The sequence below is a fragment of the Lathamus discolor genome, chromosome W (genome assembly GCF_037157495.1).
Source record: "Lathamus discolor isolate bLatDis1 chromosome W, bLatDis1.hap1, whole genome shotgun sequence".
Lineage (NCBI taxonomy): Eukaryota > Metazoa > Chordata > Aves > Psittaciformes > Psittacidae > Lathamus > Lathamus discolor.
In genome coordinates, this window is record NC_088908.1 from 23,648,282 (window position 1) to 23,669,935 (window position 21,654).

Consider the following 21,654-nt stretch of genomic DNA (forward strand, 5'->3'; position numbering starts at 1 on the left):
AAGCCCCCTGCTTCTTGTGGGTGTATACCAAACGGACACTAGCAGCCAGGTATATGCCTTGACCTACGAGATTTCCTATCTCAATTTACGGAAGGATTCCAAACCTTGCGTACGCTTACCAAACCAACCCAGTTACCAATTTATTCTTTATGCAAGATGCCCCCTGCACCTTACAGACTATACAAAAGAAAAGAATACCTTTTATGAAGATGGTCCTTGTCTGCTCCCGCAGCGATCCAAATGAGTCAAGGGGTCCCTCCAGGAAAAATTCCTGAGGGCCCTAGGGAGCCCTGTTCTCAGGGGGTCCTGCAGCCGAGCAGAGAGGGTCCCATCTGGGGTGCCAGACTGATTCGGAGAAAACTCAAGGAACAAACTTGCCAACAAAGTTTTAAGTTGACAGTGATACGCGGATTGACCCCACAACTCGTTAAAGTTGTAAAGTAGGTATGCTTTATTCAGCGCTGAGGTGCATGGGGATCGTTCCTCCAAAGTATGCACACCCAGGGTCGTTTTTCCTTTACATTTATTCCCTTAAGGCATACATATGCATTAGATTACTGATACGCCTATACATATTTAGTATCTGTCCCCGCTTCGTATTATAATGAGCTAGAAGGTCCTTTGCGCCTGCGCAGTGCCCCCTCTGGTCATGGGTAGGGGTCTCAAGATGAAGTAAATGAGTCTTCCTCCTGTGGGCAGGGGTCCTCATGATGAAGTAAATGAGTCTTCCTCTTCTTAAACTTTTCACCTTTTAATCTTCGCGCATGGCTTTTAGGGCTTAGTCGGTATCTCATCCATAAATCATCAGCTTCTCCCCCTTATCAATAGACCCAGACATTCGCATTTCCTTGTCAATAGTTGCTTATCAGTAGAATCAGGCCTCTGTCTCCTCCCCTTATCAGTAGTTTATGCCTTGTTCTGTTTAGTAAGCATGATAGGTGTTTACAACAGACAATACTTTTGTTTAAGCAAGGAATTCTTCTAACTCTCTTATACAATCCCCTGTATTGTTCCCTTGTACATTTATTAACCCTGTATCAACAAGCAGGTATTCTTTATTGTGGCGCCGGGAGACACGGGGGATAGCTCCTCCTAACGTGTGTCCCAGTATTGCTACACAAGCCGTCCTTATACAGTCACTGAGCATACATACATATTCACGTGGCTACATATGGATTATATCATTTTCCAGAAATTTCCCTGCATGCGTACAGAATTGTGGTGGTGGTCTCTGAGGGTCGTTTACTTCTTCCAACAATCTTCATCACTTCTGGCAGCCTTTGAAGCATGCGCAGTAGATGCTTGAAACCCTTCATAGGCTACCAGTATCTCTTTTTCAGTGGGAGTATAGCTGGCCTCGGTCCTCTGTATCCCCGACTCCAAAAGAAGAGGGGTTGACCTCAAGCCTCGCCTGGAGTTTTCTGCCAGAGGTTCCAGGTAGGACCATTCTCCTCGGCTGCGGTGTAAAGCACATTTTTTCACATCTTGCCCGGTCTGGAATGGTCCAAGGGCTACTGCATGAACTATCTCTCGTTTAATTTGCTCAAAGGCTTGTTGTTGATCAGGGCCCCATTTAAAAATCAGTCTTCTTCCGGGTCACATGATAGAGAGGGCTTATAATCAAACTGTAAATTTGGATGTACCTTCTCCAGAACCCCACAACATGCAAGAAAGCTTGTGTTTCTTTCTTATTAGTTGGTGGAGACATTGCTGTTATCTTGTTGATCACATCTGTGGGGATCTGGCAACATCCATCTTGACATTTTATTCCCAAAAATTGAATCTCCTGTGCAGGTCCCTTGACCTTACTCCGTTTTATGGCAAAACCAGCTTTTAGCAAGATTTGGATTATTTTCCTCCCTTTCTCAAAGACTTCTTCTGCTGTATCACCCCACACGATAATGTCATCAATGTACTGCAGGTGTTCTGGAGCTTGCCCCTGTTCCAGTGCAGTCTGGATCAGTCCATGACAGATGGTAGGGCTATGTTTCCACCCCTGGGGCAGTCGGTTCCAAGTGGACACCCCTCCAAGTAAAAGATAACTGTGGCCTGCACTCTGCTGCCAAAGGAATTGAGAAAAATGCATTAGCAATATCAATCGTGGCATCCCACTTGGCTGCCTTTGACTCCAGTTCATACTGAAGTTCTAGCATATCTGATACGGCAGCACTCAATGGTGGTGTGACTTCATTCAGGCCACGATAGCCTACTGTTAAGTCTCCGCTCTCCATTAGACTTTCGCACTAGCCATATGGGGCTATTAAAGTGTGAGCGGGTCCTGCTGATCACTCCTTGGCTCTCCAGTCTACGGATCAGCTTATGGATGGGAATCAGGGAATCTCGGTTGGTGTGATATTGCTGCTGGTGCACTGTTGTGGTTGTGATTGGCACTTGTTGTTCTTCGACTTTCAGCAACCCCACAACAGAAGGATCCTCTGAGAGAGCAGGCAAGGTGGAGAGCTGCTCAGTTTCCTGTCTCCAAGCCAGCTATAGCAGAAGCTCATCAGTACCCTTTTGGGTCTTTGAAGTACCCTCTCCTGAGGTAGTCTATGCCAAGGATGCATGGAGCCTCTGGACCAGTCACAATGGGGTGCTTTTGCCACTCCTTCCCAGTTAGGCTGATTTCAGCCTCCAGTACAGTCAACTCTTGGGATCCTCCTGTCACTCCAGAAATACAAATGGGTTCCACCCCTTGACAGCTTGATGGCATCAGGGTACAGTGTGCACTGGTATCTACTAGAGCCTTATAGTCCTGTGGGACTGATGTGCCAGGCCATCTGATTCACATAGTCCAGTAAACCCAATTGTCCCTCTCCTCCTCCTGGCTGGAGGCAGGGCCCCTCTAATAGCAATCATGACTGTCCACTTATGTCTTGTAGAAAAGGATTACAATTCCTTATCACAAGAGTAAAATAAGGTCTTCCATTCCCCATCTGGGAAGCTTCTCCGAAGAATGGAGCAGCAACTTTCTTGGGACGATCATCCTTGACCGTTGTCTTCCTCTTCACACACCTGTTCCTCCAGAACTGAGTCAGGTTTTCCATCCCATTTTCTCATGTCTTCTCCATGATCCCACAGATAAACCATAGGGTGGCCCGTGGTGTGTACCTCCTATATCTTCTCTCTTGGGCAACAGGGTGCCATCTGGCCTATGACAGATCATCTCTAGAATGGCTGATTACCTCAGGTACTGGATGCTTCTCTATCATGGTCCACTTGGCTGAGTGACACATAACATGGTCATTGTAGGGAAACCTTTCCTTCACAGCTGCCAAGAGCTGCCTCTAAAGGCTATAGGCTCATTTCTCTTTTGCAATCCCTTTGTCAATTTCCCCTTCCCTAGCAAGTGATCCCAGCTGCTTGGCTGCTTGGCTACCTTCTAGTTCATGACTGTTGGCCCCATTGTCCCAGCACTGGAGCAACCAGGTGATGATGTTTTCACCTGGAAGATGGCTGAAATCTTTTTGCATATCCCGCAGCTTGGTTGAGGTCTGGGATCGAGAAGTTACCTCTTCTTCTTCCTCTGATTCCTGTATTAATAACTCTTGTTCAGATGCTGGCCCCTCTAGTACACGCATTGGGTCTTCATCTTTCTTCACTGCACGAGTTGCTCTTTGTGGCTCTCGTTTGCTTTTCCCCTTACTTATAGCAGCAATTGACATTGGCATGGATTGGTCCTTTGGTTTAGCTGCAGTGTCTGTCACCGGGGTTGGAGTGGCTGCGGTGCATTGCCACTAGGGTTGGAGCAGCTGCAGTGTCTTTCACTGGGTTTGGAGTGACTGCAGCATCTGTGGTTGGGGTTGGTGTAGCTGCTGTGCTTGGGGATTGATTAGCTATGTTGTCTGCTGCTTTGCCATCAAATCCAGAGACATCTTTTTCCCCTTTGAAGGTGCTGGATAGTGTTGAGCAGAGCTCTGTAGGCGTAGGCCAAGCCCCAGCACACTGAGGTGATTTGTCCCTCTCTGGTATTGCCAGGACAATAGCACACCTTGTTTAAGTGTTTTACTAGTTTTTCCAGATTTTGCACTTGTTCAGGGGTGAAGTTCCAAAGCACTGGAGGGACCTACTGGCCTACATACTTGCCCATACAATCCCACACAAACTGCCACTAACGACTGTCCAGCCTTGGGGAAAATCTCTTGGTGGTCCTCTTAGATTGTTGTGTAACCTTAGACAAGACCCGAGCCTGACACTGTTTAGCTTCCGAGATCAGGAGAGATTAGGGATTCTCAGGGTGGCATGGCCATGGGTAAAGCACATGCAGTATTTGTGGCAACATGCTGATTCCCAGTACAAGCAGCAGGCAGGTTTCAAGAGTATCCAAAGGCCATCCAAAACCTTTAGAATTCTCAAATGCTGCTGTAAATAGTCTGGTGAGGGAGTGGAGGGTGTGAGGGAATATCTCCTTCAAAGGTTGACCCTCTGAGGGGAAAAAAAAAAGAAGAAAAAAGGTGTGATTGTTAATAATCCCCATTACATTCCTTCCCAAAGTATAGAGGTGATGGCCACACTGAGAATGCATACCAGAGTAGTTTCATGATCAATTATTCTATTGTATCACAAGCCATTATCATAAGGTACAACAAAATGAGAACCTCAGCCCAGGCCCCAAAATTGAGAAACACTAAAACAGCAAATACTGGCTGTGAGTAAGGTGTGACATGCTGAAACTCTGAGACCAAGCATAACAACTCTGAGAGCAAATAAATCAACATTGTGATGAGTGACTATTAATCCAAAATACTGAATGCTTATTACAAATATGATTAGACACACTCTGGTCAGATCTGTCATTATCTCAACCCTTCAAGCTCCACATTGGACACCACAAAGGACTGTTGTGGTTTAAGCCTAGTCGATAACTCAGCATGACACAGATGCTCACTCACTTCCCCCATTCTTCCCCCCCACTCCCAGCGGGATGGGGAGGAGAATAGAAAGAATGTAACTCCCATGGGTTGAGATAAGAACAGTCCAATAACTAAAGTATAATACAAAACTACTACTACTACCAGCAATAATAATGATAAGGGAAATAACAAGGGGTGAGAATATAAAACTAAAAAGGGCAAGGGAAAAACACCCAATAAACACAAGTGATGCACAATACAATTGCTCACCATCCACCAACTGATATCCAGGCTGACCCAAGCAGTAATCTGGGCCTTCCGGGTAACTCCCCTTAGTTTATATACTGGGCATGACATGCTGTGGTATGGAATACCCCTTTGGCTAGTTTGGCTAAGGTGTCCTGTCTCTGCTTCCCCCCAGCTTCCTGGGCCCCTCCTCACTGGCAGAGCATGAGACTGAGAAGACCCTGATTGGAGTAAGCAGTACTTAGCAACAACTAAAACATTGGTGTGTTATCAGCATTGTTCCTAGACTAAAGCCAAAACACAGCACTGCATCAGCTATTAGGAAGGAGAAAAATAACTGCCACAGCTGAACCCAGGATAATGAGGCAATGCAATGAGCTGGACTGCCAGGATATCCTAGATCATACAAATATGAACTCCTTATCATCACTGCTGTCAAAGCCTGTACTCTGCAAACTCCAAACAAAGGCTGTGAGGCACTACATAATGTGTACAGCAGGGTAGTAAGCCAAAACGTCACATTATACCCTGTTGCAGCAGGGAGGAATCAACACGACCATTGTGATCAATAAGCACGATTCGTTTATTGGGCTTCTACCTTTGGTTTATATAACAGTGAATATGCAAATACTAGGCACTTGATTGGTTCTGGCACAAATAAGGCATTGCGTAAGCTCTACACTTTTGCAGCTACACCGTGCAGCCCCCCACCATCCTCTTTCTCATGCACTTATCGCTTAGTGTCCTTGGCTGTGATTGGTCATAGCATGTTGCTGTTTGCCGGTGTTCTTCAGTTCCTCATTATCTGGTGCTAGTAAGTCTGCATCATTCTCTAAACAAATGTTCTATTTCAGCTCGTTGATGGGAATGTGACCTTTCTCTGTTAGCCACTTCTCCACAATACCCTCTTACACTCCTTTTGCTCCCTGTGCTTGCGCACCAATTGGCTGCTTTTCCAGGCTGTGATGGACAAATCTGAGGTGGCATTTTTGACAGGGATGACTGACTCTGGCTAGAGGAAAGCAATACAAAGAGCTCACACTTGTGGGGCTCCCTGCCATTAATGCTTTCAGCCACAGTCTCTACCTGCTTTGTGAAGACAATCTGTTTAGAAAAGGGGGTACCAGGTTGTGCACCCACAAATGCACTTGAGCAGAGATTTCCTCCTCAAAATCTTCATCCACTTCAGTCTGATGAACCACACCACTGGCCAGCATGCAATTCGTCTCCCAGCACTTGTTATGCTATGGGAAACAACATATCAGAAAGTACATAGAAACCCCAGAGAAAGCCCAAGAGATCACACCAGAGCTCAGGGGTCTGGGCCCCACACCGACAATAGGATCAAACTGATGGTTCTAGCCTAGGGAAGAAACAGTAACTGGAAGCAGTAGAGTACAGGAAACACAGATCGGCCATATGAAGCATATGGTCAACAAGACTGTCTCCAAGGAAATGCAGGACAGACATTGTCTACAAGGCCCCTACCATACTCGGAACATACCAGGAAGCTGGGACATAATCCCACTCGTGTTGAGGGCAGTAGCCCCCACCATCCACTGGGCCAACAGTAAACAACCCTCACAATGTAACTCACACCCCAGAAAAGCAAGAGCATAGCCCTCCACATTCCTGCTGCCCTGGACACTGTGACCCACCACAGTCACTCTGGCTGTGAATTCTGCCCCACACAGGTGACACAGGGTTGCACTGTCCAGGGGAACTTAACAGTAGTTTCTCTGTGAGCCCTCGCTCAGCTTGGGCCAGGACACACACTGTCCTTCCCCACCTGACAGCAAGGGCTGCTTCACAGCCAGCAAGATCTCTGGAGGGGCAGCAAACCCCACATGTTCAGAGCAGCTGACCCCACGTCTAGCCCCTACCTCATTGATCTGCTGCCACTGTGCCAAGATGCGCTTCTGCCTCTGCTTGTGCAAGCGCTGCTCCCGCTTCTTCACATACTCCTCGGAGTAGGCCAAGGGGTTGCAAAACTCGTCGTAGCCCTCATCCATCATGTACCAGTCCCGGTCAGCTTGCTGGGAGGGGAGAGGTGTGGCCCTGAGCTCCGCCGGTCCCTGCAGCTCCGCAGGCCGGACAGGGCGCTTCCGCCGCTCCGCATCTGGCCGCGGGAGGAGCCAGCCCGCCACCCTGCCCGGCAGCCCCGAGCCCGCTGTCCGCACCGCTGCTTCGCCAGCCTGCCGCCTCTCACCCGCTGGTCGCCTTCCCACTGCTGCCGCTCCTTCTCCGTCTCGAAAGCAATGCCCTCCCTGTTGGCGCGCCGCCCTGGAAGGGCGAGCTGATCAGTCCAGGTGCCGGCCCGGGTGCTCCAGAGGAAATCCTACAGCACCCAACACAGGGTTCCCTGCTGCACAGGGGAAGGGAATCCTGCCAGCGCCCAGCCCAGGCTCTTCGCCTCTCCCTCTAGATAGCTGTGGTGTGGTGAAGGTGTGTCCAGTCATCAGCCCACATGTATTTGTACGATGGGGTGGGCAGTGGTGTCTTATCCAAGTACCTGCTCCTCACAGACCTAAAAAACAGCACGAGGGAGGAATTGGTGCCTACAGCCAGATGCAACTCTTACACACACCTTCCCCTTTCTGCAGCTCAACAGTTCAGCCCCAGGCACTGATACCTCTCCCAGTCTCTCCAGTCTGTGTCCCGCTGTGATGATGGCCAGTGGCTGCACTCCAAGTCTCAACAGGAAGGCATGGGTGAGTGAGATTCCCACTGCGAGTGTGTTGTGTTAAAAGGCAAGACAATTTGGCAGAAAATAAACCACCTTTGCTTTCCAGATATTATCTGGTCCTCAGATATTAGAGAGGCTGGGTGCAGCTAGGCTTAGATTCTGAGTGATGTCCAATTTACTACTATCAGTCTGGTCACGTTTGATATATTGAACAATCACGATTCCGGATGCACTAATAGCACACTGCACCTTCAGTCTAATCGTGCTCACGAACTAGCATGGCCACACTGAAGGATTTGGTTGCATTCAATGAGAAAACTATTACAATTAGCTACTTAAACAGTGCAGTTTATTAAAGCAACAGATACAGGTTCTTATGGATTGCCAGTGATAAATACGCTGTCTGCAAAAACACACACAAATAATAGGTTATACAAATGCATGATAAAGTTATGAAGTTATGAATAACACAGCCTGGCTTTAAAATATAAAAGTAAAAAGTGAAAAGCAACTCTATATAGAGATTCCTGCTCTTCCCAGGGAAGCACTTAATACAGTGTCCAAAGGCATCCCTATGGGGGGGGGAAGAAAGGTCCAGCCTGTCAACCGGTCCCAGGAGTCAAGGGTAATCTGCTGATGGAATTTTCCTCAACTTGTCCACGATGATGTCTTCCCCCATATTCCCCCTTTGTTGGGCCATATTATACTATTTTTCACCTTCAAGGTGGAGCTTGAGTGACTCTAGTCATACATACCTTTATTATTATTGCTGTAAAATTCTCTCACTTCACTTTTAAAGGTATATACCACAAAGAATTCAAAGAGCATGCTCAAAGATGGGTGATCTCACTTTGGAGGTGGGTAGCATTAGAGATGGAGGTGTGGTTTTGTATTATAATGTATTAAAATGCATTATAATGAAGCAAAGTTCACACAAAGGACAGCACTTTGTCAAAAGATGACAGACTGTTGGCTCAGGGTAGCGATTAGGCAGCTTATCAGTTTCTAGTACCACCTAGTTCCCATCTCTGCTGGTGTTAGGACAGAGCGTAGCTGAAGAATGTCCACTCTGCTCTATCCTCTGTCAAGGTTGCCATGGGAACCACTGTGGAGTACACATTCCTGGCATACCAGTGCAGCTACATCTTCCCCTGAAAGTCCATTTTCCCTTTATGTGTGAACAATGCTACATTTTAAATATAAGTTTAATTTCTAATTATTCCACAGAGCAACAGGCACTGCTGTAGCCACTACCATCTTCCTCCCAGCTGGAGTGAGATGGCATGGCTGCATCTAGCAGAGAAGATGGAGTTTGGCACCTGATGTTTGAACAGTGACTCCCCCAGTGACCAGGAGCCACTAGCTTCTAGCAAGGAACATGGAGAGAGGGTACCCATCTGCCCCCCCCCCCCCCCCCCCCCAAGAGAAGAGGCTGGTGATTCCAAGGAAAATTATTAAATGACCAAATTTCTATCACACAGACCCCACTGTGCAGACATCAGCCAGATGCTCACACACACAATCTGCTCTGGCAGATTGCTTCCAAACCCAGGTCAAGCTAGGAGTTTTATGTTTGCCCTAACCACAAACATCAAAAGATACAGGCTTTATGACCCACACTTGTTCTGACAAAAACAGGAGGAAACAACGACGATGACGAACAAGCCCCTTCCTGTTTGGTCTCACACAAGAACTCTAATGGGTCTCACTCCTACCTTTGGGCCAATGTCTGGGACTCTCCAGTTTGTTCCTCCTGCTGCTGTGCTCCGATGAGCCATCTCTCTCTGACCTACTGTTGTAACGATTTCTGTCCTGCTCCTCTGCAAAAGGAAAGTGAGATCAGGTGCCCAGTGCACAAAGGGGTTCCCAAGTCTGCTGCAGAAACCACCACAAACATTAGCAAAAGACTGCAAACAGGCTGAGAGATGAGCCCAAGCCCTAAGCAGGAAGAGGCACAAAGGTCTCTAAGCAGTTACCGCAGTCCCATTTATGATCATGGTCCCAATCCCTACTGCATTCCTTCTTTCACCCTTTCTCACTCCTTGGAGGAGACAAAAACACCATGGTCCTGATGTTCCCTTTCCTGCTGCTGGCTGTGTTCCTAAAACTCCTCTCCAACACCCCCTGTGTAGGAAGGTGCTTCCACATGGACAGAATGGTAATGCCTGGAAAGGCAGAGCAGAGAGAATAAAAGCTCAAGAGTGCTGAGGAATATCTGGCTACCTCTGCTATATCAGAAGGTTATGGCTAAAGCACTCTCTCCATCCTTTGCTAACAGCCCACCATGTCTGCTGATGCTCTCACTTGCACTTCTGAGCAGGTCACTGCCTCCAGGCATCAGGAAGCCTCACAACTGGGATGGCTGGCATTTCCAGGCCTAACAGCACTCTTACCTATAACGCCCCAGGGAGGGCGCCAGCAAATTAGCTTTGCCAGAGCTCCTCAGAATTAGAGGTGCCCCCAGCCCTGCCTGTCACAGGGCGCAACCCTGCAGATGGGACTCACACCCCATCCTCACGCTCGTTTCCCCAGTGGGGATCCAACGGCCGTGGAGCACCCAGTGCCACTGACAGCACCAGCACCACCCCATAGACCTCACCTGTGAGACAAAGAAGTACAAAATGAAATATATTTTGTAAATAAGTAAATTCAGTTCTAAATAACGTTAAGGTTGATGGCTTTGTAACAATAGCAATGGAAAGTAACTCAGGTAAATGTTTCACAAAAACTAGTCAGAATACAGCCAAAGAACATAATGAGAATCCTTGTATAAAATAAATCGCTGTAGTTGGCATAGTTTTAGGTCCTTATGACCTTAGTACAAAAATAATTGTAAAAAAAAAAAAAAAACAGGACAGAAAAACAGGACGTGTAGATAAAGAGTAGCTGAAACTAGCAGATGTCCAGGATGGGCTGCAGCTAAGCTAACTGATAAGTAGGACAAGATGATTATGTCTGCAGTGTTACTGAACCAATTAAGCTGGTGTAAGCATTTATCTACTGCACATGCTTCAAAGATTGCCAGAAGTGATGAAGATTGTTGGAGGAAGTAAACAACCTCCAAAGACCACTACCAAGTTGTGTGCATGCAGAAATGGGCGTGGAATTATGTATCTCGGATGGTTAATGAATATGTATGATGTTTAATGATTATGTATGTTAAGCAACAATATAACCACAATCTATTTCGGGTTTGGCTGAGATACGGTAGGAAGAGCTATCCCCTGTGTCTCCCAGCGCTGCAATAAAGAATACCTGCTTGTCAACTTAAAATTTGTTGGCGAGTTCTACAAATCGCCTGTCCTTGCGAGCATCACGGCTGCTCCGAACGATTTCCTCATCCCCATCCTCCTCGGGGTTGCTCACTTTGTCGTGGCCCTCTTCCCAGTCCTTGTAGGAAGAGACCCGGGACCACTTTCCACCAGCCGCCTCCTCCTCACGTTCCTGCTGCTTCTGGGTGACCAGCACATCCAGGCCCAACAAGGAGGCCCGTGGTGTCAGCGCCTTGAAGACATGCTGCTCGGCAGCAGCGCTCCCCTGCTGCGGCAGTAGCCCGTCAGCCTTGGCACCCGGGCTTGTCCCCACCAGCCGGTGCAGCGACTCCTCGGTTGCCTCGGCCACGGCCATCGCCGCCAAGCGCTACCGTGCCGCGCAGGGAGGGCAGACAGGCGCTAGCGGGGAAGTAAGCGCCGGAGCTCTGCCACAGCCGCGACCCGGCTTGCGGTTGTCTCAGCGACCGTAAACCGACTTCCCGAGCACTGCCGTTGCTGCCCCACAGTGCTCCGCGAGAAGAGCTGCTCTAGCCACTTGCACCATAGACACAGCGGCCAGAACCTATAGGGACGATAACCACCATAGAATCCAGAGCCGCTAGACAAGACGCACTGCCAGTCCCTCCACAGACTTCCAGAGTGGCGAAACGGTGAGGGGTCACGTGGCCGTCGGGGGACTTCCGGGTCTGGAGGGTGCGGCCGGAAGCTAACGAGCACGGTACCGAGACAGCCCAGCACGGAGTGGGGGAATCATGAACCAACGGGGTGGGAAACAGCTTCAAATCATCAAGTACAGCCTTTACCCCAGCATTGCCAAGTTCACAACTAAACCCCGTCACTAAGAGCCTTGTCTACACGGTTTGTGAACACTTCCAGGTGTGAGGTATACAGGAATGATTCGTGTCAGCAACTTAGGAGTTCTTGTCACCATTGCACTTTATGTGGAATCGGAACCCCTTGTGACCATTGTACCTTGTTGTCCTGGGTTGAGCAGCAGCAGTCATTTTTCTCCTTCTTAGGAGCTAGTGCAGTGCTGTGTTTTGATCTTTTGGCCTGGGAACAGTGCTGATAACGCCGATGTTTTCAGTTACTGCTCTAATGTTTGGTCTGGCCAAGGACTTTCTGAGCCTCGTGCTCTGCCAGGGAGGAGGGGAGGCCGGGAGGAAGCAGAGACAGGACACCTGACCCAAACTAGCCAAAGAGGTAATCCATACCACAGCACATCATGCCCAGGATGTAACTGGGAGTGACCCAGAAGGGCTAGAGGGACTGCAGGGTTGGATGAGGTATCGGTCGGTGCTCGGCTGGGGGGGAGTGGGGCGAGTTATCAGTCAGCTAGTGCTGAGGTGTTGTATTCTTTCCTCTTGTTATTTCCTTTATCATTATTATTATTGGTGGTAGCAGTAGTGATTTGTGTTATACCTTAGTTACTAAACTGTTCTTATCTCAACCCGTGGGAGTTGCATTCTTTTCAGTTCTTCTCTCCGTCCCTCCAGGAGCAGGGGGAGGGCAAGAAGGGGGGGAGTGAGTGAACGAGGTTTGTGGTTGGGTTTAAACCACGACAGTTCTTTTTGGCGTCCAACGTGGGGCTTGAAGGGTTGAGATAACGACAGAGATGATCGGATTAATAGTCGTCACAATGCTGATTTATGGGCTCTCAAAGTTGTTTCTCTTGCTCTCAGAGTTTCAGAATGTAGTAAATTACTTAGAGCCGGTATTTGCTGTGATAGTGTTTATCAAGTGTGGGGGCTGGGCTAAGGTTCTTGTTTCACTGTACTTTATGGCAATGGCTTGTAATACGGTTGGGCTCCAGCAGCAGGGAGAGATGGACGTGGCCGTGGACTTGTACCTGGCCGTCCCGCTGCTCTTCACCGTCCTGGCCCTTGTCCTCGCCTCCGTCTTCGTGAGGCTGCAGGGAGCCGAGGGGGAGCGGCCCCGGGAGCCGGCGGCGGCCGAAGCGGCCCGGGAGAGCGGCCCCGGGGACCAGGCGGCGGCGGGAGCGGGGCCCGAGGCCGGGAGGAAGGCGGCTGCTGAGCAGCAGGAGGAGGCGGCGGAGGAGCCGAGCCCCGCGGAAGAGCCGAGCCCCGCGGAGGAGCCGAACCCCGCGGAGGAGCCGAGCCCCGCGGCGGCCGAGAGCGTCCCCCGGCAGCCGCCCGCCGAGCCCCAGGAGGATGCAGGAGCCCACGCAGCATTTCCCAGCAAGGCAGAGCAGGAAGATCTGCACTCAGGAAAAGAGAAGCTGGTGGTGGGAGAGCCGGCAAGCACAGCAGCTGCACCAGCCCCAGGGACAAGTACAGCAGCATCATTGGAGAGTTCTGAAGGGTTTGAATGGCCTTTGGGTACCCTTGGGACCTGCCTGCTGATTGTGATGGGGACCAGCATGTTGGCACACACACAGAGTGTGTTCTACCCACGACCATTTTGTCTGATCTCAGAAGTCAAGCAAAGTCAGGTTTGGGTCTTGTCTGGGGTTAGACCACAGTATGGGAGGAACAAGAGATCTTCCCCAAGGCTGGACAGCCATGAGTGGCAGGGTGTGTGGGACAGTATGAGAGAGTATCTGGTCCACTGTGCCCCTCCAGTGCTTTGGAAGCATCGGAGATGGAAGGCAGCTGTATGGAGTCCCCAGCAACAAGCTGCAGAAATTGCTGAGGAGGACAGTGAATTATTTTGAACCTGGTGGTCCCATGACACTTCAGGCCATCAGGGCAGAGATGCGACATAGAGATGGACTCATGATCGAGGGGTGGACTTAGCAATGGACACTATTGACCAGGTTATTCACGAGTGTGAACACCGCACACAGCCTCTCCTGCTCTGAGAGACTGTTACAAGAGATGGAGCCTGACATCATGGACGAGATGGACTCAGCAGCTTTATAGGTCCATGCACTAAGAAATGATGTTTTTCTCTGTGTATATGTAGATGTATATATATATGTAAGAGTGATGGCATATTGAAGATGTGGGATCTGAGCATGACATGAATGGTATGGAATAAGGGGTGGATAATGTCCTGGGTTGAGCAGCAGCAGTCATTTTTCTCCTTCTTAGGAGCTAGTGCAGTACTGTGTTTTGATCTTTTGGCCTGGGAACAGTGCTGATAACGCCGATGTTTTCAGTTGCTGCTCTAATGTTTGGTCTGGCCAAGGACTTTCTGAGCCTCGTGCTCTGCCAGGGAGGAGGGGAGGCCGGGAGGAAGCAGAGACAGGACACCTGACCCAAACTAGCCAAAGAGGTAATCCATACCACAGCACATCATGCCCAGGATGTAACTGGGAGTGACCCAGAAGGGCTAGAGGGACTGCAGGGTTGGATGAGGTATCGGTCGGTGCTCGGCTGGGGGGGAGTGGGGCGAGTTATCAGTCAGCTGGTGCTGAGGTGTTGCATTCTTTCCTCTTGTTATTTCCTTTAGCATTATTATCATTGGTGGTAGCAGTAGTGATTTGTGTTATACCTTAGTTACTAAACTGTTCTTATCTCAACCCGTGGGAGTTGCATTCTTTTCAGTTCTCCTCTCCGTCCCTCCAGGAGCAGGGGGAGGGCAAGAAGGGGGGGAGTGAGTGAACCAGGTTTGTGGTTGGGTTTAAACCAGGACACTTGTGTGGGATGTATAGGAATGATCATGATTATGATAAATGTTCCTGTCAATACAATGATGAGAGAGAAGAAGAAACCAAGGAATAATCCCTCTTACTCAACCGCTTTGTTTTTCAAAGGGTGCTTTGTTTAACTGCTTGGAACCCCTTTGTTGTTTAAAGAGTGCTTTGATTAACTGCTTGAATGCTTTAAGGGGGTTACCTAACTAAGAGATAGGTACATCCTGTTACAGGATATGTAAGCAGATAAGGAATGGAATTTATGGGGCTAAGATGGTGGTTAATTGCATGTGAAAGACATCTCCCCGTTAATGTATTACCAAGAAGTTCAGCAACCAGAGAAAGACCCCAGCAACAAGAAAAGAATAACGGAAAGGGGCCACGTCAGCATCCGGGTACAGAAGAAGGGATTGGCTGAAACCCCGGACCAAGAAGTATAAGAGACTAGACCCCAAAGACCCCGGTGTGCGTCTCTGGTGTAGCGGAGACTCCCCGGCACACCCAGTGCTGCTTGCTTATTGCCTCTTGATATTAATCAATTGTAATAAAATAATTGAATCAGATCATGGCTAAGACGAAATTTTTATAACACAGGGATGGTGATTCCACAACTGCCTTGGGCAGCCTGTCTGTGATAAACACATAAATGTATCTGGGAAACTCTGGGAATGTGCACACCTTTGCTTTCCCCACCACCACACACTGCACATCTGCTGGATCGCTCTCATTTCTGCCACCGAGTACCCTAGCTGAGCAGTCTTGGCCATCCCTGATGCTCCAGGGACACCTATACTGAGATTTCCATCTGCAGAGCCCATAAAAACATGTCCTCTGCCTTAATGACAGAGACCCAGACAAAGACTTCTACCAGCTTCTTGCAGCATCACACCCACCCTGCACATGTAACACCCCTAACTCACAATCTTCAACTCAGCCACTTCCGAATGGAGTCGTGGTGCAGCCCAAATCAGTGCAGATACTGCTTCTGCCAGGCCAGAGTGCAGCTCCCTAGGGATAACAGAAGACAATCTTATCTCCACACCAAGCATTTAGTCTTTGCTGCTCAATCTGCTTAACCTGAAGGTCCCATCCTCCTTGCTGGGCTCCAGAACCTTCCCTGCCTGGGGAAGAAAAAGTCTCTGGAGTCCCTAGAACACCCAAACACAGGTCCCCTTCTGTACCCCAGGCCTGCCCCCTAACAGCATTCCTCCCCGAGTCCAGGGGCCTGGATCCTCTCCCACAGCACACTCTCTAGGCCAGAGCTTACTTCATGGACTGAATCAAACCGAAGCAGGCTAGCAGCAGGTCGCAGTACAGTTCCAGGATCTCCATGGTCTCCACAAAGTAATCTTCATGGATGACGTGCTCCACAGGAATCCTGGCACGCTCATCTTTTCCAGCTGGCAGATAATCTGCAATCTCCTTCCTTGCCTTCTGGGCCAGCTCAGCTACAGCACATATCCCCAAGATCCATCACTGTGCTGGCAGGGGCTGCTGCCTCCATACCCATCCCCAGTCCCCACCACATGAAGTCACCACAAGCTTTTCTTTCTCTCCTTTATCAAGCCTCTGCAACACAAGACATTCACCCATGGCTTGGTTGAGTCCTTGTGCCTAGGTCCTAGCACACTAACTCATAGGAGAAAGGAGAGTGGGCTTTTAGCTGCCAGAAACCCCTGGCATTCCCCTACACCTTCAATTTCACTGCAGAGTCAGAACCACAGATCTTATCTGTGTCTGAGTCTGAGCAGGGCAGGTGGGGTGAGCCTCCCCACTATGCTATGAGCACAGAAGGCCCAGAAAAGCCCCCCCAGGCAAACTAGCATGTCCCTCCACACACAGCCCACAGCTACCGCCCCATAAATTACACTCCAAGGAAAGTGGACAGAGGCCACACTGTGGCCAGCCTGCTCCTCCAAGTAGCACACCAGGGCAGACTGCAAGGCCTGGGTCCAGCAAGGAAAAGCAAAATGCTGCTCCACACTTGGCCCATGAAAGCACATTTAATTACAGTGAAGCACGAAATCAGACTCTACAACTCAAGGAGAGTTATAAAGCAGGTATGTTTATTATGGGCCCGGGTGCAAGGGGGATCACTCCTCCTAACTTGCATACCGAGGGGTTAAGCAAGCAGATATTTATTACACACAAACATGAATATTCATTAGGTTCCCAAGAGAGCGGTGGGGCTATTACAATTAGTTTAGGAACTCATTATCATAAGTCTCCTCCCTTTTGGCGCTTGCACACTGCCCTCTGATGGTCGTGGGCAGGGATCTTCAAGATGAAGTAAGTAGTCTTCCTCACGGTGTACTTTTCCCCTTTGGCACAGTTGGATGGGCCAGTAATCACAAATAAGCTGAAACCAACCGTATCTGTAATTTTCTGATAGCTGGCAAAGATTTAGAACAGTGTGACCTTTGTACAAAATTTATTGCAAGCAAAACAGGATGGGCACACAAGGAGTATCCTAAGCTAGCAGATGTTCGGGAGTCACTGTCTCCAAACCAACTGATAATTAGAAGGACGGTAAGAAATAATTCACTCATTAGAAGGATGGTAAGAAATAATTCACTCATGTTAGTAACACTACTAAATTCTGTTATCACACCACAGACTTACAACACAAACATTGTTCTCTATCTTAGACCTAGGTTAAGTTAAAAGTATTTTAATCCTAAGTTTTCCAGGCACTTGCTTTCCTTCTATCAACAGCATTTTGTTATGCCAAGAATAGTTCGTCAAAAAATGCTTAAGAGCTATCACATGAAAAGACCTTAACTTGTACCTGAAGAACAGACTGGATCAGACTTCTGGATAGTGATAGCATTTTGTGCATAACATGCACTTTACACTGTAACAAATCTTATCTAGAGTACATTCAGTTAATTTAACTGATCTATTCACACATCAGTACAACTATTTCAGTGTTGCACAGAACAAAACAAGATCAAAAAAACACTACTGCAAAAATATATATGTGTGATGCAAGTCTGATGCCATAAAAAAAAAGTTCTGCCCTTCTGTAACTGGAACATACTCTTACAACATTAAAAGAACTTTATAGTGCAGCATGAAGCATGTGATAAACACATAAATGTATCGGCTTTCACAAATCATAGGTGTGGTTATGTGGATATAACTGTATGAGTTTACAGTAACAGAAACGAAGCTCGCTAAAGACACAAGATCAGACAACAAGTTAAAAAGGGCCAGAACTCTTGAGCAAAATGAAGTCACATAGTAAAAGAATCCGTAAAGGTGAAGGAAGGGGGGGGGGGGGGGGCTTGATATAAGAAAAGCTAGTGCCTGGAAAATACGGAGTTAAAGTACTTTTTAGCTTAACTTAGGTTGTAGAAAGAGAACAGTGTTTATGTTGTAAGTCTGTGGAATTTAGTGGCCCCACTAAACATGAGTTAATTGTTTCACACTAGTCTTCTAAAGCATCTTTAGCTTTAAAGAACAATGTGTTGTAAGTCTGCGGTGAAATAACAGGATTTAGTGACCCCACTAAACATGAATGAGATTCATGAGATTTCACACCATCCTTCTACTTATCAGTTAGTTTAGAGACAGAGCCTCCTAAACATCTGCTAGCTTGGGATACTCCTTGTCTGCCCATCCTGCAATAAATTTTGCAGGAAGGTCACACTGTTTTAAATCTTTGCTAGTTATCAGAAGAATTACAGATGTGGCTGGTTTCAGCTAGTTGTGTGATTACTGGGGCGTCCAACTGTGCCAAAGGTGAAAAGTACACTGTGAGGAAGACTGCTTACTTCATCTTGAAGACCCCTACTCACAAGAGGAAGACTGCTTACTTCACCCTCAAGACCCCTGCCCACAGTCACTGGAGAGAAGTGCGCAGACGCCAAGAGGAGAAGACTTATGATAATAAGTCACTGGAGCTAGTTATAATATTCCCCGCCTATACACGGGGATTATGAATATGTATGTGACTAATGCAATAGTGAAAGTATATAAACCTGTAACAAATACTAATCACTTGCGCCTCTGGCTACGGTCATGCGCCCAGCGCTGTTGCTTTTGCTTTATTGACTTTGTCCCCTTGTTATCTTGTTTAGAGTATTGAGTTCATATTTTACACTGTCCCAATGCCTGACAGCCTTAGGGTAGCCGGGATGCAGCACCATGTGCTCAATAGCCAAAGCAGGCTGCTCCTGGCCACCCAGGAAGAGCTGCGGCATAGGGGCAATCTCCCCCAGCTTGGTGTTCTCACTGTGGTTCAGGTATATGTTCCTGCCAGTGGTCAGCTGACACTGGTCACTGATGAGCGTGGCACCCATGGTGAGGTTGTGGCAGGTCACCAGCCAGCCCTGCCAGGGGAAGCTGCCCTTTCCAGCCAGCAGGTGCCTGATCATGTGCTGCATCTGCCTGGGGGGGGGTGGGGCGGGGGTGTCTTCAGGTTCCCGCACACTGCGTGGGGCAGAGCAGGGCCCTGGTGAGAACCCTGAGGCTGGCAGGCGCTGGCAGCAGCCCTAGAGAGCATCCCCTTCGGCTGCCCAGGCAGACCGCTGTCATCCCCCTACTCTGCTCCTCGCAGCTCCTGCTTCTCTTCTCTCACCTGGCTTGCAGATAGATGCCTCCTTGCCAGTTCCAAGGCTCACCCACATGCGATTCTCGTCACACTTGTATGTCCCTTTGGAGGGAAACCAGAGTCAACACCACTGCCCTGCATGGGGGGAAAGCCCCACAGCCAGGAAGGCACAGAGGTACTTGTACCCCCCAAGCTTGGGTGAGTAGGGGAGCTACTTGTACCCCCAAGGAAGCCAAGGGGATGGGACAGGACTGTGTTATCCAGTACTGGGACAGGGGCAGCTCCATGCAGCCCCTGGAGCAGAGGAAGACAGCGCTTTATCTTGTGTAGGATATGTAGTAGAGAACCACAGATGGAGACAAGCCTCTAGGCAAATTAACATTAAAATACCACAAGATCAATCCTCTAAGAAATGTAATTTGAATCTTTCCCTCAGAGGAAAGATAGAAGGGGGAATTTACAGTAAACAGTTGGATCTGATACTTAAGAGTTACCTGTAAGACCTTGCTGGGGGAAATACCCCACAACAATATCTGTTAATAACACCCTGTCCTGGGTTCAGCAGTAGCAGTCATTTTTCTCCTTCTTAGTAGGTGGTGCAGTGCTGTGTTTTTGACTTTCAGCCTGGGAATGCTGATAACACTGATGGTTTTAGTTGTTGCTAAGTAATGTTTACTCTGACCAAGGGCTTTCTGAGTCTCATGCTCTGCCAGGGAGCAGGGGAAGCCGGAAGGAAGCAGAGACAGAATACCTGACCCAAGCTAGCCAAAGGGGTATTCCATACCACAGCATGTCATGCCCACTATATAAACTGGGGGCAGTTACCCAGAAGGGCTAGATCACTGCTTGGGTCGGGCTGGGTATCAGTCGGTGGATGGTGAGCAGTTGTATTCTCTTCCCTTGTTATTTCCCTTATCGTTATTAGTATTGGTGGTAGCAGTAGTGGTTTTGTGTTATACCTTAGTTACTGGACTGTTCTCATCTCAACCTGTGGGAGTTACATTCTTTCGATTCTCCTCCCCACCCCTCCGGGAGTGGGGGAAGAAGAGGGGAGAGTGAGCAAGTGGCTGCGTGGTTCTGGGTTGCCAGCTGGGCTTAAACCATGACACACCCAAATTCGATATGTGCCCAAAGATATGGAAACATATCCTATCCTAAACTTTTCTTTAAGGGTCCTAAAAACTATACCCCTGAGTTTATAATATCCCTAATAAGACCAGATCAAAATCAAATTTTAATTAACTGTTCTTATGGGGAAACTTGCCAACTTAGTCTTGCAGTGACCAAACCAGATACTCTAGCATTTAACTGGAAACAAGGACTTGATAGAATAACAATTAGATTGAGAGTGGAAGTCACCACACGTACCACACCTACTCCCTTCTCCCCTACGGACTTCTCCCCTTTAGAATGCGCCGTCAAATATCACAACTTCTCATTTGCAGGACCTTATGTGGTAAGGCAATCAAATGAACAAAAATTGATGCTAGACCCCAAATACTCTTTAAAGGAAGTGGTGGTAAAGCTACAAGCCGATATCTCAACCATAAAATCGAAATTTAAATCTTTTATTAACCAAGGCCTTATATGATGGGGAACCTGGATTCAGTATAGAACACCCTGTACTAGACTTAGAAAGGATTTGATGGGATGGTTTGGATCAGGAATGGGAGTCTTAAACTCCATTGATCAAAAAGTCTTAAGTACAGTCACCTCAGAGTTAGAAAATCTAGAAATTCTGCTCAGATCATCTCTCCTTACCATTGCTGAAACACAGCAACTGGTAAGTGATCTTACAACAGTGTTAGCAGAACACACCTCCCAGGACCTAGGGAATTTGCGAGGAAAAGTGCCCCTAACTTTAAGCTGTATTCAGTCACAACTTTGGTTACAATCTGTTGCAGTGGCTATTATTAGGGAAGGAGAAACAGGACTTTTGTCATAAGAGGTACAAACGATTATTGCTCAAAATCATACTACCACAAAGTTCAAGAAAACATATCAAGCATAGTGGAAGCTAGTAAATTTCACATATACCCAACCCATTTCAAAGAGAAATTACTGCTTTTGTATTGACAATTGAACATGCCAAAATATTAGACATATTTCCTGTATTGTCTCTAGGGACCATACACCGGGATGTTGTAGTGAGACCGATGGGCCACAATGTATGGGCAAGATTTAACACTAGGACCCAAAATTGGCAAACTATAAGTACAGAGGCATGTACCCAATCTCCTACAGCAACTCAACTTTTTAATATTCTGGTACACCCCGTTCTTGTGCTACTACTGACTATGGCTTTATTAACAATTGTTAATTTCTGGATGTGGTGGAAAGTTTGTATGGTAGCTCAACAAGTGTGCAAAAATAATTTGCACAATTTTAAAGAAAGGGGGGGAAATTGAGACCAAGCTATTAGGACTTAGCTGAAGCTGAAATTACTT

At 48.0% G+C, this 21,654-nt stretch overlaps 1 protein-coding gene across 5 annotated transcripts in view; it reads right to left on the reverse strand.

Moving 5' to 3' along the window:
* Nucleotides 1-241: 241 nt before the first annotated feature.
* LOC136004508 (uncharacterized) overlaps nt 242-21,654 on the reverse strand; it is a 47,371-nt gene continuing 25,958 nt past the window's right edge. Inside the window, exons 2-6 of one of the 5 annotated variants that reach the window (XM_065661049.1) lie at nt 19,235-19,309; nt 15,920-16,100; nt 15,573-15,660; nt 9,498-9,602; nt 5,746-7,623 (exon numbers count right to left, since the gene is read on the reverse strand). In XM_065661049.1, coding sequence (XP_065517121.1) covers nt 7,597-7,623; nt 9,498-9,602; nt 15,573-15,660; nt 15,920-16,100; nt 19,235-19,309 — 476 coding nt within the window. In that variant the 3' untranslated portion in view covers nt 5,746-7,596. Of the gene's footprint in view, nt 4,423-5,745; nt 7,624-9,497; nt 9,603-15,572; nt 15,661-15,919; nt 16,101-18,330; nt 19,310-21,654 lie in introns of those variants that run through there. The other 4 variants (XR_010608511.1, XR_010608506.1, XR_010608510.1 and 1 more) reach the window with 4 other exon arrangements.